General features: G+C 47.1%; 1 protein-coding gene across 1 annotated transcript in view; it reads right to left on the bottom strand.

The window, feature by feature from the left end:
• Positions 1-19,692, bottom strand: part of LOC143767593 (uncharacterized) — a 57,794-nt gene that overhangs the window by 21,936 nt on the left and 16,166 nt on the right. The window contains exons 2-6 of the mRNA XM_077256011.1: positions 2,437-2,646; positions 2,128-2,307; positions 1,923-2,046; positions 1,744-1,841; positions 1,457-1,547 (exon numbers count right to left, since the gene is read on the bottom strand). Of these exons, the coding sequence (XP_077112126.1) occupies positions 1,457-1,547; positions 1,744-1,841; positions 1,923-2,046; positions 2,128-2,307; positions 2,437-2,508 (565 nt within the window). The 5' untranslated portion in view covers positions 2,509-2,646. The remainder of the gene's footprint in view (positions 1-1,456; positions 1,548-1,743; positions 1,842-1,922; positions 2,047-2,127; positions 2,308-2,436; positions 2,647-19,692) is intronic.

The following is a 19,692-nucleotide window of genomic DNA, read 5'->3' as shown; positions in this document are numbered from 1 at the left end:
CCTATTTGAAGTTAGTTGGTTTTAAAAGAAATTGAAAATTCAGTATAAAGGGAAATTATGTTGTTATTGTACAGAAATTCAATCTTGTTTCTCACTGCACATTTAAACATAAAAGCGAAGTTTGGCCAGAAAGACTGGACCTGATCTTGTATGGATCTTATGAGCACATTCAACAGCACCGAAGGGAGAGATGGAAGATACATCCTGTTATAATCCTAGGTGGTGTACGTGGTTCGTGGACCCACAGTGCCACAGACCATAGCTATCCTGGAGGGGCCTACTAAGCAGCTACCTTGGTATTTGCTGTAGACTCTAGTGGTGAGGTCAGACTTGTGCGGCAGGTAGCTGCCAGGTACCACTGTAGGGCAACATCCGGCCATAGCTGCTGACCCCAAAGGGCAGAGACACTACTCCTGCTTCTTGGATAGAGCCAGATGGCCACTTGGGACAAGTTCAGATAGGACAGCCTCTTGGGGCAAGTTTAGACAGGACAATCTCTCGGGACAAGTTCACACAGGACAGCCACGGGGACAAGTTCACAGTTCTGACCTGGGTATTCAGCCCCCAGGGTGGCAAACAGATACCACAGATGCAAATATGGGGTACGGATACTTCCGAATCAGTCACAGGAATACACGGGCAACTATAGCAGACTCACTGGTACACGGGATATGGGACACTATCAGACTAGGGAAGGGGAACTGACAACATACAGTTACCACCAACCACCTATCAGGGGAGGGTGCCTTTAATACAAGATATTTCCCAGATATAGGATGGGAAACACCTTGCAGATGCAAGCACACTTTAGTGAATGCTTCCAATCACCTGCTGGGAGCATTTAACATGTGTGTACTGTTCCTTCAAGAACAGAGGAGAGCGTGCACCCTTGCCCTAAGCACTCCGTCGAAACGCAGTGCGGTGTGCACAGAAGAAGTAGGCAGGAACTGGAGCATGCCGAGAATCGCTGGGCCAGGGTGTTGAGTAAGCTGGTGTCCCCGAATGGTAACAGAAGGGGACATCATGCAGGGGAGCCAAGCATAGCGCTACACATACAATAACATATCAAGGTTCTAAAAACCAACAGCATCAGTACCCTCCAGTTTCTCTTACAGGCCCATCACAATATTTTTCTTCAAGTGATTTCCTAACTTGTCAGCACATTCTGCGAACAATGTCATATTACTTTGTAGTTTACAGATCTGGGCAGGTTTACTGTCAGCGTCTCCTAATTTCAGGGGGTAGGAGAATCTTCCAGGTTGTAAGTAATATAGAAAAAGGCTTTTAATGCCCAAAGTAATTTGAACAGTTTTGGGTGGAGGAGAATGTTGTGGTGTAGAAGCAAAATGGTGATCACACAATTGTGATACAGCCGGACTACATGACCGATAAAGCAGCCACAGAGGATGACTGAGAAGAATCTGTGACTTCTCTGTATTTAGTGGTTACTACTCACCTGGATGGTTATTTGTAGGAATCTCCTCTTTACACCACTCATCACCCCTCACATATGTCTCTGTAGTATTAATATGGGTCAGATCTTCACTCTGAAACAAATATTGCAAAAGTCAGACAGATGGAGAAGTCACATCTATGATCAGCTCTAATCCTGTCATCTCCACCGTTCTCATTACACAAGTATAAATCATGTAATACTGGTGAATAAAACAAAACTGAGCACAAGACCATCACAGCCGTCTACACATCATAGGGGAGATCTCATGACACCTTCTCTCCATCTACCTGATGAGCCTGAAGAACATTGGGATCTTCCTGTTTACAGTCCTGTGGAAGAAGAGGACAGGGACAGCTCTCTGGTGTTGTCCTCTTACTGGATAGATCTGGAGGAAACACATACAGGGACTGAATTCATTCTTTACATACAGATAATTATAGGCCGTGTGTTTAGTCCTCTCTAGTACCTGGTGATGTGAGGGGCTGGGGAACCTCCATCAGAACGTTCTTGTACACATCTCTGTGTCCTTCTAAATACTCCCACTCCTCCATGGAGAAGTAGACTGCGACATCCTGACACCTTATAGGAACCTGACACATACAATGATACCGTCATCCCCGATCCCTTCATAGTGTTAGTGCATAATGTCCCAGCATTCCCAGCAGTGTCACCTCTCCAGTCAGCAGCTCAATCATCTTGTAGGTGAGTTCTAGGATCTTTTGGTCGTTGATGTCCTCATGTATCAGGGGGTGAGGTGGAGGCCCTGTGATTAAGCTCAGGAGTCTTCCCCATCCTTCAGACACTGGGGCCTGACAGCACTCACTAGAGGTCTTCTTCACTACCATGTAATCCTGGTTTTGGAGAGACACATTAATAAATCTCACTACAGACATTTCCAGAGTCCTCACCTCTCCAGTTCTGTCCATCTGTTATTCCCATAGATAAGAATGATGTAATGTGACGTCATCAGAATCTCTCACCTCTCCAGTGAGCCGGAAGAGGATCTCTAGGGTGAGGTGTAATATCCTCTCCGCCATCTTGTCTCTGTCCATATCTATCTTTGATGGGCGATTCAGAAAAATTGTCTTATATAGAAGATCTTCACTGAGAAGATCTGATATTGTGGAGATTTGAATGAGAAGAAGATGAGCCGATGTAACTTCATAAAAATCCCGAGGATATTACAATTACTGGAGATAATAAGGGAAACATGAGATTTATTAGTTTAGATTTCTTCATTACATCTACTAATAAAACCTATCGTATATACTCGAATATAAGCTGACCCGAGTATAAGCCGAGACCCCTAATTTTGCCACAAAAAAACTTATTGACTCGAATATAAGCCTAGGGTGGGAAATGCAGCAGCTAATGGTAAATTTAAAAAATAAAAATAGGTACCAATAAAAGTAAAATTAATTGAGACATCAGTAGGTTAAATGTTCTAGAATATAAATATAGAATAAGGAGCCCCATATCATGCTCCATACATTTCATGATGGGCCCCATAAGATGCTCCATACAAAATACGCCCCATATAATGCTCCATAAAGTTCATGATGGGCCCCATAAGATGCGTCATACAAAATATGCCCATATAATGCTGCACAAATGTTAATAATTGCCCCATAAGATGCTCCATAGAATAATATGCTCCATATGCTGCTCCATAAAGGGTGATAGCCCCATAAGATGCTCCATAGAATAGTATACCCCATATGCTGCTCCATAAAGGTTGATGGCCCCATAAGATGCTCCATAAAATAATGTGCCCCGTATGCTGCTGCGATAAAAAAAAATGACATACTCACCTGACTTGGTTGAGTCCTGAGCAGGTGGGGACACAGGCACGCTATTGGGGCCAGGTGCCGAAGTCGTCACTGGCTCAGGCCCCCAGCACTTGCGATATTCACCTGTCCCCGTTCCACTGCAACGTGCCACTGTGTCTTCCGGGTCTCTGCAGTGACTGTTCAGGCAGAGGGCGCGCACTAAACCTGTTATCGTACCCTCTGACCTGAATGTCACAGCCAAAGGACGCGGAAGGCACAGCCCGGTGGTGGAACGGGAACAGGTGAACATCGCATGACTCACCCTCTCCTGTTATACTCACCCTTCTGACGCGGTCTCTGCATTTCCCTGCAGAGGCATATCTGGGGGTGGGCAGCTGGGGCATGTGCCCCGGGCGAAGCTGGCAGGGGGGTGCAGTCGGGCCGCCTAATGCGGCGGTCCGCAGTGTCTACCCCGGAATGAGAGTCGGCTGTTTTCTGTGCCGACTGTCAAGCTGACAGCCGGCGCAGAGAAGCTGCAGCGCACCAGCTGCCAGGGACATGGGCAGACATCGCATGTGCAGCTTCCTGCCCGCACTTCCTCTCTCTCACACAGACAGTGGTGCCACTGGATGACGTCATCATTCAGCAGCTGGCTGTGCCAGAGAGAAAGCTGTGTGTGTTGTGTATGTGTGTGTGTGCATGCGTAGTACTGCGGGGGAATGTGAAGAGAGGTAAATGGTGTTTTGTGTGCAGAGGGAGGAGAGGGCAATGATGGGGCTGATGGGGACAAGGCAATGATGAGGTGTTGGAGAGGGCAATGATGGGGATGGTTTGGGAGGAGGAAATTATGGAAGTGGTGGAATGGGCAATGATGGGGTGGTGGGGTAGGAGGAAATTATGTAAGTGGTGGAATGGGCAATGATGGGGTGGGAGGAGAAGGTAATGATGGAGGTGGTGGAATGGGCAATGATGGTGGTGGGGAGAATGCAATGATGGTGGTGGGGAGGAAGAAATGTTGGAGGTGGTGGAAAGGGTAATAATGGGAGGTGGGGGAAATGATGGAGGTGGAATAGGCAAGGATGGAGGTGGTGGAAAAAGGACAATGATGGTGGTGGTGGTGGAAAGGGCAACGATGGGGATGTGGGGGAGGAGGAAATGATGGATGTGGTGGAAAGGGCAATGATGGAGCTGGTGGGGAAGGAGGCAATGATGGTGGTAGAGGAAAAGACAATGATGGGAATGGTGGGGAAGGAGGCAATGATGGGGGTGGTGGAAAGGGCAATGATAGGGGTGATGGAGAGGGCAGGGATGGGGTGGTGGGAAGAATGCAATGACGGTGTTGGTGGAAAGGAAAATGATGGTGGTGGAAAGGTCAATAATGGGGGTGGTGGGGAGGAGGAAATGGTGGAGGTGGTGGAATGGGCAATGATGGGAGTGGTGGGGAAAAGACAATGATGGGGGTGGGGGAGAAGGCAATTATGGAGGTGGTGAAGAGGGCAATGATGGGGTGGGATAGAGGACAATAATGGGATGTGGGGGAGGAGGACAATGAGGGTTGCAAAAGGTGGCTACTTTGAAGAACCTAGAATATAAGACACAATTTCAGTTGTTTCACATTTTTTTTTTTAAGGATATAATTCCACATGTGTTATTTCATAGTTTTGATGCCTTCAGTGTGAATGTACAATTTTCATAGTCATGAAAATACAGAAAAATCTTTAACCCCTTAATGACAGCCAATACGTCTTTTAACTGACCTGACCTATAAGAGAATAGCCTCCCCATACAGGTGACAATCCAGCAGCTGTTGGCTGTACACTATAGCTGACAACTTGCTGCATCAGCCACCATCAGTGTGTGCACCTTGCATATCTGTTTAACCCCTTAGATGCTGCTGTCAATAGTGACTACATCATTATAAATGGTTGACAGAGTGTGGGGGCTTCCTCTTTATCCAAATTGGTTGCCCTCAGATCATGATTGTGTGGTCCCGATGTTTGCCATGGCAATTCATGACCAAATATCGGCCTTAGAGTCTAACGCCAGTAATAATAATCTGTTCGGAAGTTAGAGGCATTTAGGTGGTAAAAATACACATTTTCATTTCTGTCATGCCACTTTGCATTAATTCCTGTAAAGCACCTGAAGGGTTGATAAACTACCTGACAGCAGTTTTCAATACGTCAGGGGGTGTGGTTTTTAAAATGGTATCACATTTGGGGGTTTCCCAATATACGAGACCCCTAAAGTCACTTCAAACATGGATAAGTTCCTAAAAAAATAAATTTTGTAAATTTCCTTGAAAAAATGATAAATTGCTGCTACCTTTTAAATCCTCCTAAAATGCTAACAAAATAAAAGAACATTTTACAAATGGTGCTGATGTAAAGCAGACATGTGGGAAATGTTATTTACTAATGTTTTGCTATGGTATGACTGTCTGGATTAAAGGGATAATCATTCAAAGTTTAAAAATTGCTAATTTTTTTACATTTTTCTCAAATTCCTGATATTTTTTATAAATAAACACAAAACATATTGACCAAAATTTACCATCATCATAAAGTATAATGTGTCACGAAAAAACAGTATCAAAATCACTGGGATTCGTTGAAGCGTTCCAGAGTTATTACCACATAAAGTGACACTGGTCAGATTTCAGAAATTTGGCTCCGTCACTATAAGAAGGTGTGTCCAAACTTTTGGTCTGTAGTGTGTGTGTGTGTGTGTGTGTGTGTGTGTGTGTGTGTGTGTGTGTGTGTGTGTGTGTGTGTGTGTGTGTGTGTGTATATATATATATATATATATATATATATATATATATATATATATATAGCTTTGTTGCCATAAAAGGAGGGAGGGCCAGACACAGTTCTTGCTCAGGGGCCCCAAGCTGTCAGTGTCTGCCCCTGCCCAGGGATCAATTGTACTCGCATCTTACAGAAGCGAGTACAATTGAGGTTCTGACTGCAGGGTCAGAGCGACACGAGCAGCATGATCAGATCATGTGATCACGCTGCCTGCATCACTCACGCGTGCTGCAGAGGCGAACACTGGTGGTAAGTGCTCCAGTGGAGCTGAAGACACCAAAGATTAAGTGCACGGGTGGGAACAATTTGAGTGGGGATGGGAGGATTTATTATGTGTGGGGAGAATTCAAGTGGGGAGGGAGGATTTATTGTGTGTCGGGAGAATTTGAGTGGGGATGGGGGATGTATTATATGTGGGGAGAATTTGAGTGGGGATGGGGGTGTTTAATGTGTGGGGTGAGATTTGGAGTGGAGATGGGGTTACTTATTGTGTGTGGAGAGATTTGTAGTGGGGATGGGGGGATTTAATGTGTGGGGGAGAGTTGAGAACACAAAATGAAGAGCAGATGGGGGGCATATATGAGGAAACAGTACAGGGGAATGGGGAACATGAATCAGGAAACAGTATGGGGAATGGGGGGCATGTAGGAGGAAACAGTATGGGGGTATGTACAATGAAACAGTATGGGGTAATGAGGGCATGTATGAGGAAACAGGGAATGGGGGGCAAGTATGAAGAAAGTATGGGGGGCATATATGATGAATCAGTATGGGGATGGGTGCAGACAGTATGGGGAGTGAACATGGGGAATGTATGCGGACACAGTGTGAGTAGTGGTGTGAAAAATGTATGTGGACAGAGTATGGGGAGTGAGGGTGATGGGATGTGTGCAAACACAGTATGGGGAGTGAGGTGAGCAGGCAATATAGAAAGTGAGGGGGTAAATATATAAGGAGACAGTATAGTGAACTGGGGGATGTGAGAGGAGGCAGTATGAGGAGGGAAGGGAATAGTGTGAGGAGACCGTATGGGGGGAGAAAAATGAGTGGGCACAGAATAGAAACTGAGTAGTGGGGGCATAGCATGGAGGGACAGTGTAAGGGCACAGTATACCAGGGAGGGAGGTAAGTGTGATGAGAGAGTACAGGGGGGAGGGACACAGTATGATAGGAGAGTGTGAAGAGGGGGCCGGTACGGAAAGAAGAGGTCAGTGTAAAGAGCATGTACCATAAGAGGGACAATGTGGGGGTCATATTTTGTGCAGACAATATAATGAGAGGCAATTTTTTATTCAGGAGCATTATAATGACACTTCTATCTTTAAGGGCATCATGTGGAGATTTTCTGCAAGAGAGGAGATGGAAGTCTGCAGAGACGAGCTGTGGATGAGAAAACTCTTCAAGACAAGATGAAGAAAAGAAGGAGAACGACTCCAGAGACGACGACATCTGTAAGGTACCTGGATGTAAATGTTATTTGTGATACTAACTAATTCTCATGTTTTTATTTATGTTAGGAGCATTAAAGGGGTTGTCCAGGTTTGTGCTGAATGTGCAGTCATTGTGTGTGACTGCAGACTACTGAATTCTCATAGTGCGCACTGCACGCTGTCAGGATTCTCTTGTGCTGGCGATTTACATACATGTGGTCAGTGTCGGACTGGGGTGACAAGCGCCCACCGTTAACATCAACGTTGCATTTTTCACCTGCATGCAAATATTATACTACCTTTGTTCTCAAATTTAGCTATATCTCTATATAATAATAAACTGGGTAGCATGGTTAATGAATGATGAGATGCTGCTTTTTTCTGTACAGAGTGAATTAAGTGAATTATGCCAAGTACTGCCCATAGAGTGGGGTTGGGGGCCCAGATCTACACAGGGGCCCACCGGTGTATTACCCTGTTACCCCGTGGGCCAGTCTGAGCCTCATGACGCGCCCACAAGGCAGTGGGGTACTCGGTACCGGGTCAGGTCGCAAGGGGAAATGTCATGATGGCTGCGACCCGGTCCGTGGCCCTGGGCATCAACGTTCAAGGGGGTTAAATGTTCAAAGTTTATCGTGACGCCACCTGTGGGGTTCGGTCAATAGGAGGACCAACGCTGCATTAGAGGAATCCCCTGGGGATGTTGCGGCAGCCTAGGTTCCCAGGGGTCCTATGGTGTGTGCGTAGATGGTGAAGCCAGCAAATAAATGCAGGAGACAGCTCGTAAGTCTTTACCTGGTTTACTTGGGGCTAACAGGCCACAGTCCAGGGCACTGGCAACAGGTGATTAGAAGTTCGGGTAGTCCATTGACAAGTGGAATCCCCTTGGCAGGTCAGGTAGGAGTCTTCCACTCTGCGCTCACTGTCTCTGAGGTCCCTGCTGCCACTAAGTGTCCTAAGCAAAGTCCTTATTCATTCTCCTGTCCAGGGACAGGTACCTGTATGGCAGGCAGCTTGAGCCGTGCCTACTGGGGTCCTTTCACGGTGACTCCAGGCTCCAAGGTGCTGCTGTGCCACAGGTAAACATGGGTAAAGCTAATGTAATTCAATGCCCTCCAGCTCTGCTTTGTGTATTATAATCCACATAAGCCTCGGGCTCCCGGTACCCGGCTTCTTGCGCTATGACTCTTCAGAGGCCTACTTGTGGCCTCCTGGATCTCTATATCTCCACTGTGCTCCGTCCCTATCTGTCCTCTAACACAGACTGTCTGCACTAACTAAACCCACTCCACCTCCAAACCAGGATCTTTATTCAGGGAAGCTGCACTAACACAGGCTTTTGAGCTATCCCTCCTGCCCTGGATTTGGAAGGTGTTGTGTGTGTGATAACCTACCAAAGGGAATCTCACTTGTCTCCACACATAATGTAGCAATACCCTCCCCGAGAGGAAGGCAGCACTACTGTGGTACCCGAACTACTGGGGTGCCACACTCAATTAAAATGAACTGAGCGAGGTCAGACACGCCTAGTCGGAATGTGGTCAGAAGTATATAAATCACATACGTGCTGACATGACTGTTCATCGGCAAGGGAGAATCCTAAAAGTGTGAAGTGCATTCATTGAGAGAATTCAGAAGCCTGCAATGCCAGGATTCAGCTCTGCAGGTTCCAGTAGTCATCACATGGACACTTCACTCATATGTGATTTTTATAATTATGGTCCTGTGACAAGGAACTTCTCTTTCTGCTTCTCTCAGCTTTTCACTGAACATTGAGAGCATTAGGGAGAGAGGCTTGTGGGTACATGACTAAGTGCAAATCGCATATGTCCTTGGTGAGGGGAGGGGGGCACCAAACTGAATTCTTGCCCCAGGTGCCATAAACCCTAGATACACCTCTGCTTCCTGCTTCGTCCCGGGGCCTGCAACTCCTTCCAGTACTGAGCGGTCACATGGTACTGCTCATTAAAGTAATGAATATGCGTTCCACGCCTATGGGAGTGGAGTTGTGTCCATATTCATTACTTTAATGAGCGGTACCACTTGATCGCTGAACACAGGAAGAGCTGACAGCACTGAAGACCATCTGAGAAGCAGAGGCCGCATCAGGAGGGGTTGATTATGATGTGACAGCCACCACTCCTGCCGCTCCCCCTCCCTCGCTGATCCCTGGGGTAATGACTCAAGCATAAGCTGAGAGGGGAACTTTCAGCCTAAAAAAATAGGCAGAAAATCTCGGCTTATACTCGAGTATGTACAATATATATTAAGGTCACAGACAATAAGCAGTTTCTCCCTCGGAGTTGGCAGCTGAATACATTTCTCATAGACTCATCTTCCATAATGCTAACTCTCATCTCATTTCCTGACAATGGAATCGGCATTAGCAATACTGCAGGAGATATTCATTACACGTGACAGGAGAAATAACTACTTCATTATGAGAACGACATCTTCTACTGTGGCTCTAGAAATATATCACCACTGGCAATCTATTTGAATGTTTCCTGTCTTCCCCGCACTGTAATCTTCTATCACGTCAGATCTCATGTCTGATTCACACACAAAAGTTTGAGGCTTTCATAAAAGCTTTTTTGTTTGCATAAACATCACAGACAGAAATTATTTGATACCAAAGTCTATACTTACAGTGTTTTATGGGGTTTATTTCTCCCCTTAGGCTTTCCTATATTACAAGGAAAACACCAAAAACAGATGTTCCCTTTCACGACATGCGCCGTACATGTAAGGCGCATGTCTGGTCTTCCCTTTTGATGTGGGCTCTGGCACGGAGACATCTTTTCCACCTCATGTCAGGTGATTTCAACAGCTGACATGTGCCCCTAACAGCCACGGGTGGAATTGCGATCAACCCGCAGCTGATATTCTGTTAAATGCCACTGTCAATCTCTGACAGCAGCATTTAACACGATCGCAAAGTTGGCAGATTATGTGAGTTGGCTCATCCTTTCAAGTGTCAAAAAAGGCCCAGGCTAGGCAACCCTTGCCACCTCTGTGAGCTGCAGACCCGCGGACATTGCTGGCCAGAGGCACAGCTGTGGCTTAGGATGCATCACTCGCCATGGCTGCATCACTACATGTCTACTATGGACGATGCAACGTAACCTCCTCGTCTCCCTCCTCAGATGACCTACTCAGCAGTGTGCCTCTATGTTCATGCCAACTTTGATCTAACGCCTCATCATCATCTTCAGTGTTATCACATTTCTGGCCCTTGGAGTCACTCTCCTTCTCTTCTTGCTCTGACAGCACAGTAGTCTCCGTGAGCCTCAGATATCTGAGTCTCATCAGGATCACCTCCCACTAGGGGTTAACGTCTGATGACGAGGGTCAGGCTGCTGTTGGGACCGTACTTCTTCCTGCCCTGGATCCAAGCTGAAAAAATTACACTTCTGATGAACATGGCATAGAATGTGTGAACAGCTCTTCAGAATCACCCATCTGTTGTTCCATACAGTCAGTTGAACGGTTGGATAGTTGGGAGGCAGGGGGAAGCAAGGGGAATTTGGGTGCCACCTCTGTGGACTGTACTGGGTGTGATGTTGAGGTGGAGTAAGAGGAAGAGAGGCCACTCGAAGCTGCGCTTGCCATCCATTCGAGTACATGCTCTTTCTGGGCATCATCGACAAAGCGTACTGCTGTGTGGCTGCCAAAGAAAGGTAGTGGTGTAGCCTGTCCAGTTACATAAGTTGTCAGTTGTCTTTGCATAGGACGTGACGTTGCTTCACTAGTGCTTTCACCAACATTACCACCTGCCCCACATACACCAAGCCTAATTCCCCTTCCACCACAGCTTCACTTTTTCCCAGTCATGTTGCTCAGATAGTGTGGTAGGATCAGTGTCAAAATGGCGCTAAAACATGTCCGCTATTTATATGGAGACAGACATGTGATTTCAGCAGCCAATGACACAAGCCGTGGTGTCAGGACATTGTGGGTGTTTCCTGCACCCTGATTATGTGTGCACATTGCGACTAACCAAAGTTAGGAAAAAATGACTGCTGTGCTGTGCTTCTAACAACACCACACCTCGGAGCTCTACAAACCCCCTCCCCTCATCAAACATCATGATATACCACCATTACCATTGCTAAAGTGCTGAAAATATATTTTGTGGCTATGCAATATTTTTACGCACTTTTACCAAATGTTACCAATTTTTACCAATTTTCTAAAATTTTGCTTGGGTTTCCAATCTCGAATCCGAATGTGCCATATTCGTGCCAAAGTTATGTTTGGTGATCGTTTTCCGATCAAATTCGCTCATCTCTAGTAATAGGCATCCTTGAGTTCCAGGACTGCCAAGTAACAGCCTGGAAACAGGACCTTCACTGCTGTCCTCACGACTCCATTTTGAATGCTGGCACTACGAAGAACTTGTTTAATGCCTTTAAATTTAGACTGGTCCTCAGAAATGGATGTTTTTTTTTAAATCAGAAATAGGGAGGGGGAGTAGAACCCCTTCTTTCTCTCCAGTAGGGGAATTTCTTCCAGTACATTCTTCTCTCTTTCCGGTAGGGGAATTTCTCTCTGTGAGACAGGACCTCTTTTTCCAGCACTAGTTGTTTGTGCGAAGATGGTTGCTCTGGAGTCTCCAAATGTCTCTCATGGGGTGGAGTGTGGAATTTTAATTTCAGGCCTGATGCTACAATGTGAAGGATCCAGGCACTGGAAAAAAAATTATCCAAGGCCAGGAGTAAGAGAGACAGCCTTCACCCCACCTGGGAAACCGAATTATTGGGAGGGCTTTTTGGTCTCCTGGGAGGGCTTTCCGAAGAAGAAACCTCTCCCTCATTTAGGCTATCTCACTAGTCTGTCCTGGTCCTTGAGTGGTTTCTTCTGGGAATAGCAACCCTTTTGAAAGGACCGCTGAAAGGATGGAAAGGGTGCTCTAGGGAAACCTTTCTTCCTATACTCTGCTTTCTCAAGGATATATGGATTGCCAGTGGTGATGGAGTCAGTGATGGACTCTGGCCAAATATATTTCTAGAGCCACAGTAGAAGATGTTGTTCTCATAATGAAGTAGTTATTTCTCCTGTCACGTGTAATGAATATCTCCTGCAGTATTGCTAATGCGAGGATCTCGTCGAGGGCTGAACCGAGCAGAAATTTTCCTTCACAGGGAAGACAACAAAGCTTAATCTTTGCCTGCATGTCTCCTGGCCAACATTTTAGCCAGACCGGTCTTAGACCTGCATTGGACAGCACGGCTGATCTAGCTTCTAATCTCACCGAGTCTGCCGAGATGGTTGGGATTGAAACCAGGATTGTCTCCCTCAGTATTTGCTGCTCTAACTGGTCCTCCAAATTGTCCAACCAAACCTTCAGGGCCTGATCGTGCATGTGGCTGCGATGGCCGGTCTCAGGGCCCCTGCTGAGGACTCCCAGGCCGCATTAAGGAAGCTGTCAGTCTTCCTGTTCAATGGCTCTTTTAATGACCCCAAGTTCTCAAATAGGATACTGCCACATCCAACTTTGGGGCTTTATCCCACAAGGAGGATGCTTGCCGCCAAATTTGCTCCTTTTTAGGGAGGCCAAACCTTGTCCCTTTCTATCTGGTCTTTCCCACTCCCTTTAATCAGATTCTATACATGCTTGTTCACCGGGAAGGATGTCAACGGAACCAGGGATTCCCAGCAAGTCTCCCATGTGGGTACTTGCTCGCCCCCTGGCCCAGCGAGGCTGCTGGGGTGCTTGCTTCCTTCTCTCATGAGGACGTGACAGGCATCTTTTCTCTGACTGCTGGGGCAACTCCTGTTGTGGTGGCTGTAGCTGCTCAGGTAATCACTGACCTTCCACCATGATGCCACCATCTGCCTGCTGGTGGTCCCTTTCATACTCACATTGGACCGCAGATGGAGGGGACCCTGCAGCCCCTACAGGTGAGGCTCCAGCGCTGCTTGCCGGCTTTTCTTCACCCGGCACGATGATGCATCTGAGCAGCATAGAATGGAGGCACAGGACACCAGTGCCCAGCACATACCCGCTCAGGGAGGGCACCCCATGGGGACCTTCGAGATGCTACGGGACCTGTGATGGCCGCAGCAGACCCATGTCTGCCAAACCTCGACCTTCCCAGGCCCAGGCATCCTCTTCTATCTTCACCGCCAATCTTACTCAAGGTTTCCCATCAAGAACAGAAAACCAACTGATGCGGAGAGAGGAGCCATCCTTTTTATCTTGAAGGTTTCCTGTCCTTAAAGGGCGGAAACCCTCTCTCGTGGTGCCATCATGTGTAACTGAAAAATGACAGTACTGTGGGAGCATTATACTGTGCAAGGCGGAACGGCCGTACTGTGGGAAGGTTATTCTGTGTGTGGGGGAATGGCAGTATTGTGGGAATATTATACTGTGAGGTGGGAATGATGATACTGCGAGAAGTTTACTGTATACTTTGTGTGGGGAAATGGCATTGCCATGGAAACATTATACTGTGTGGTGGAATGGTAGTACTGGGGGAATATTATACCGTGTGGAGAGAATGGTGGCACTGTAAGAAGATTATACTGTGTGTGGTGGATTTGTGGTACTATGAGAACATTATCCTGTGTGGGGGGGATGACGGTACCATGGAAATATCTTTTGTGTAAGGTGTTAGCACTCTTTGAACATTATACTGTGTGAATGGCATCATACATACTGCATAAGGGGTTTAAAAACGCATGCCATAGGAAGAGGGAATTCTCAGCAATGTGTTGCATTTGTATAAGAAGACTGCCATCTGCCATCCAGGAGGGACCCTGAGGAATCAATGGGAAGAGGGAGAGTTTCAGCAAGGAAGAGTCTAGATCGTACCTTGATGATGCAGATTCTTGATATAAAAAGCCAGTACAAAAAAGGAGCAAATTTGGCGGCAAGCAAAGAATGGGCAGGACGTGTGTCGGGGAAGAAACTGAGGCCGAAGTACCAGGCCGTGGTAAAGTGCCCAAGGCAGCGGGTTGTGGCATGCCGGGAAGCAGTACCCAGGTGGCATCAGATGAGTCCCAGAATCCAGGTTACGCCAGCCAAGGCCTGAGAACCAGACCTGCACCAATCAAGACCACAGTCCATAATACTCCAGGCAACAGCCAAGTCCCAGCCCTCATTACTTCAGGTACGAGAGACGTCCGCCGTTGGTCAAGCACTGAAAATCTGAGAGGAGATTTTGCTCAGGAGTCTATGCCTGCAGTGAGGAGCAGGATACGCGAGTGATCTGGGCCATTGCTTCCTGTACTGATGTACGGTAAAGGGGTTGGTCTAGGATAGTACAATAGTCAGGACAGGGGCAGGTTGAACTGAAGGCAGTTCAGCAAGCTTTAATAGACTTTGTCAGGAAGACATGTGGCCTAGCAGGAAGAACTGGAGACCTCAACTAGGGCCCGTGTTCGCAGAAGAGGTAGTGTTGAGGCCTATGTGTGTTGGGACAATCACTCTTGTCAGTAGCTAACATAGCATACGGTTAGAAGCTGCTGTTAGGCGTCGGGATTCTCCTGCTGCACGGGATAGATCCCAAGCCTTATCTGCCTCTGCGGTCTCCCATTCTGGTTCGGTTGCTGCGTGTGCTGCTGAGCATAGATGGTTGGTCCCAGCATCTTGCTCAGGCTCGTGATGTTCGCTTGGTTACTGCTGGCTCTCCAGCTAAGTCTATATTAACCAGCGATAGGCAGCAGCGACCTGACGCTCTGGAGTCTAAGTCCAGAAATTGCCTTACTGAGCATGTCCTTGATGTGGTGTCTTCTTATTGGTGGTCGGACGTTAGCTGCTCTGGTGATGTGGCAGCTCCGGATTGGCCCAGGGGTGATGTCAGGGCCGGCTAGATGTGAAGGTTTGGGGTGGAGCCTAATGTTTAAAAGGCTCTCAGCAGCACACGTGGGCAAGCTAGTATCATTTATGTGTGGCTATTTGGGTGGAGACTCTACCACTCTGTCTGCATGTGTTGTATGTCTACATAGTTTTAGCACTGTACATGTAGGCAGGCAGTTAGCATCAGTGGGGGCAATTAGCCACTTGGCTTTGCATCTGTTACCTACATGTAAACCACCACAGCAAAAACAGTGGAAAATGTCCACACTAATTAGAAATTGTAACAATATATTTTATTAATGATTCACAAAGGCAATTGACAGGGATAAAGCTAAAACAGGTGGTGAACCATACCACAACACAAACGGTGGGAGACCGCACATAGTACCCAGTAGTCACAATGATGAAAGCCTAACACATGTTACTGATAGCAATACAAATATGAGCAATGCGCTTTCATAACATACCTAGTGGAGGAAGGAAGTTTTACTTCCGAAACGCGCGTCGGGGAGGGCAGGAGATTGCATGTGCCCCTGAAGACACCACATCAAGGACATGCTCAGTAAGGCAATTTCTGGACTTAGACTCCAGAAATTGCAATCCCACACTTGTTTTTTGTTTGGCTTTTATGCTAGGTTCACTAAATGCTAAAACTAAACTGCCATTATGATTCTCCAGGTCATTACGAGTTCATAGACACCTAACAGGACTAGGTTATTTTTTTATCTAACTGGTGAAAAAAACTTCCAAACTTTGCTAAAAAAAAAAAAAGTTGCGCCATTTTCAGATACCCGCAGCGTCTCCATTTTTCATGATCTGGGGTCGGTTGAGGGCTTATTTTTTGCGTGCCAAGCTGGCGTTTTTAACGATACCATATTGGTGCAGATACGTTCTTTTGATCGCCCATTATTGCATTTTAATGCAATGTCACGGCGACCAAAAAAACAATTCTGGCGTTTCGAATTTTTTTCTCGCTACGCTGTTTAGCGATCAGGTTAATGCTTTTTTTTATTGATAGATCGGGTGATTCTGAACACGGCGATACCAAATATGTGTAGGTTTGATTTTTTTTTTTTTATAGATTTATTTTGAATGGTGCGAAAGGGGGGTGATTTAAACTTTTATATATATATTTTTCTTTTAACTTTTTTTTTTACTTTTGCCATGCTTCAATAGCCTCCATGGGAGGCTAGAAGCTGGCACAACTCGATCGCCTCTGCTGCATAGCAGCGATCATCAGATCGCTGCTATGCAGCAGAAATGCAGGTGTGCTATGAGCGCCGACAACAGGGTGGCCCTCACAGCTACCGGCGATCAGTACCATAGAGGTCTCAAGGACCTCTATGGTTACTCTGCAGAAGCATCGGTGACCCCCGATCATGTGACGGGGGTCAGCGATGCGCTCATTTCCGGCCACCTGGCCTGAAGCGCCGGTTAAATGCCGCTGTCAGCGTTTGACAGTGGCATTTAACTAGTTAATAGCGGCGGGTGAATCGCGATTTCACCCGTCGCTATTGCGGGCACATGTCATCTGTTCAAAACAGCTGACATGTCCCGGCTTTGATCGGGCTCACCGCCGGAGCCCGCATCATAGCGGGGGTTCTGACCTAGGACGTACTAACCTGTCCGAGGTCAGAAAGGGGTTAATGTTTGGGTCGATTTCTCTCTATTCTGAGGCTTGCGTGGATTCTGGGGCTGAGGGCAATTTCATGTCTGCTACCTTCACCCAACAGCACGCAATCCCATTAGTGAAGCTCCCCAAGCCGATGTCTGTTTGGGTAGCTAATGGATCCATTTTACCAACCCCAATTTCCCATCAGACTATTCTTATTATTCTCACCATGTCTCCAAAACATAAGGAGATAGTCTCTTTTAACATTATCCCTGAGGGTACGGATGAGGTACTTCTGAGGCTGCACCTCAATTCTCCCCAGATTGATTGAGAGACATACAGAAATTGGTAAGTTTCTTTGAGAGTCTGTGTCTTAAGACCCCCCCGGGCGAGATCTATGTACCATCTGATCTTCAGCAGGTGGATCACTCTGGGGCATATATCTGCAAACGGGGTAGTCTCTCCTGTACTAAAAGGGCCACTGTGCGGTTGGAGCAAAAGAAAGCTTCGGCCAATGAGCAAGAGCACTTTCATGTCTCCCAGCTTGTGGTGACTTTCAAGAGTGGCAAACGTCGCTGGGGAGGGGATGTTAAGGGAGGGGGTAATGTTAGGGGTCAGGATTCTCCTGTCGCATGGGATAGATTCCAAGCCTTATCTGCTTCTGTGGTCTCCCATTCAGGTTCAGCTGCTGTGGGTGCTGCTGAGCATAGACGTTGGTCCCAGCGTCTTGCTCAGGCTCGTGGTGTTCATTTGGTTACTGCTGGCTCTCCAGCCAAGTCTACAGTAACCAGCAATAGGCAACGGCGACCTGATGCTTTGGAGTCTAAGTCCAGAAATCACCTTACTGAGCATGTCCGTGATGTGGCATCTTGCTATTGCTGGTCGGACATTAGCTGCTCTGGCGATGTGACAGCTCCGGATTGGCCCACGGGCAATGTCATGACTGGCTGGGCGTGAGTGTTTGGGGTGGAGCCTAGCATTTAAAAAGCTCTCAGCAGCGCGCTAGTATTACTTATGTGTAGCTATTTGAGTGCAGATTCTACCACTCTGAATGTGCTGTATATCTGCCTAGCTTTGGGACTGTACATGTAGGCAGGCAGCTAGCGTCAGTGGAGGCAATTAGCTGCTTGGCTAAGCATCTGTTACCTACATGTGTACGGTTAGTGTTATGACCCCAATGGCAGAGGGTCTCAGAAATTATAACCAAGTCTGCAAACACAAAAAACCAGCTCATAGGGCAGTGGTAACTAGGCTGACCGTATACCTGATCCTAGCACACAAATAGCAGTAGCCGGGGAACGTACCTACGTTGGTTCTAGACGTCTCGCGCCAGCCGGAGAACTAACTAACCCTAGAAGGGAAAAGATAGACCTTTCTTGCCTCCAGAGAAAAGACCCCAAAAGTTGGATACAAGCCCCCAACAAATAATAACGGTGAGGTAAGAAGAAAAGACAAACGTAGGAATGAACTAGGTTTTTAGCAAAGAGAGGCCCACTGACTAATAGCAGAATATAGTAAGATGACTTATACGGTCAGCAAAAACCCTATCAAAATTTCCACGCTGGATATTCAAGAACCCCCGAACCGTCTAACGGCCCGGGGGGAGAATGTCAGCTCCTTAGAGCTTCCAGCAAAATCAGGAATCACATTTAGTGCAAGCTGGACAAAAAATAAGAGCAATTCAAATAACCAAAAAACAAAGAAGCAGGACTTAGCTTATTTAGCAAGAACCAGGACCAGCAGACAGGAGCAAACAGAAAGGAACTGATTACAACGATGCCAGGCACCAGACTGAAAATCCAGGAGGCTTAAATAGCAACACCCCTGGACTAACGAGCCAGGTGGGTACCAAGCTGGGGAAAGAAACTCAAAGTGTCATGTCGCTAGTGACCACAAGAGGGAGCCAAATAATCCAATTCACAACAGTACCCCCCCCCCTTAAGGAGGGGTCACCGAACCCTCACCAAGACCACCAGGACGATCAGGATGAGCAGCGTGAAAGGCACGAACCAAATCGGCCGCATGAACATCAGAGGCGACCAACCAGGAATTATCCTTCTGACCATAGCCCTTCCACTTGACCAGATACTGAAGCCTCCGTCTGGAGAGACGAGAATCCAAGATCTTCTCCACCACGTACTCCAACTCGCCCTCAACCAGCACCGGAGCAGGAGGCTCAACAGAAGGAACCACAGGCACAACGTAGCGCCGCAACAAAGACCTATGGAACACGTTGTGAATGGCAAACGACACCGGAAGATCCAAGCGAAAGGACACTGGATTAAGGATTTCCAAAATCTTATAAGGACCGATGAAGCGAGGCTTAAATTTAGGAGAGGAGACCTTCATAGGAACAAACCGAGAAGACAGCCACACCAAATCCCCAACACGAAGTCGGGGACCCACACCGCGGCGGCGGTTGGCAAAACGCTGAGCCTTCTCCTGTGACAACTTTAAGTTGTCCACCACATGATTCCAGATCCGCTGCAACCTATCCACCACAGAATCCACCCCAGGACAGTCAGAGGGCTCAACATGTCCCGAGGAAAAACGAGGATGAAAATCAGAGTTGCAGAAAAATGGCGAAACCAAAGTAGCGGAACTAGCCCGATTATTAAGGGCAAACTCAGCCAATGGCAAGAAGGTCACCCAATCATTTTGATCTGCAGAAACAAAACACCTCAAATAAGCCTCCAGAGTCTGATTTGTTCGCTCCGTTTGGCCATTAGTCTGAGGATGAAAGGCAGACGAAAATGACAAATCAATGCCCATCTTAGCACAAAAGGATCGCCAGAACCTGGAAACAAACTG

The sequence above is a fragment of the Ranitomeya variabilis genome, chromosome 4 (genome assembly GCF_051348905.1).
Source record: "Ranitomeya variabilis isolate aRanVar5 chromosome 4, aRanVar5.hap1, whole genome shotgun sequence".
NCBI lineage: Eukaryota > Metazoa > Chordata > Amphibia > Anura > Dendrobatidae > Ranitomeya > Ranitomeya variabilis.
The sequence above is the reverse complement of the archived record's forward strand: the minus strand, read 5'-3'. Positions and strand labels throughout refer to the sequence as shown.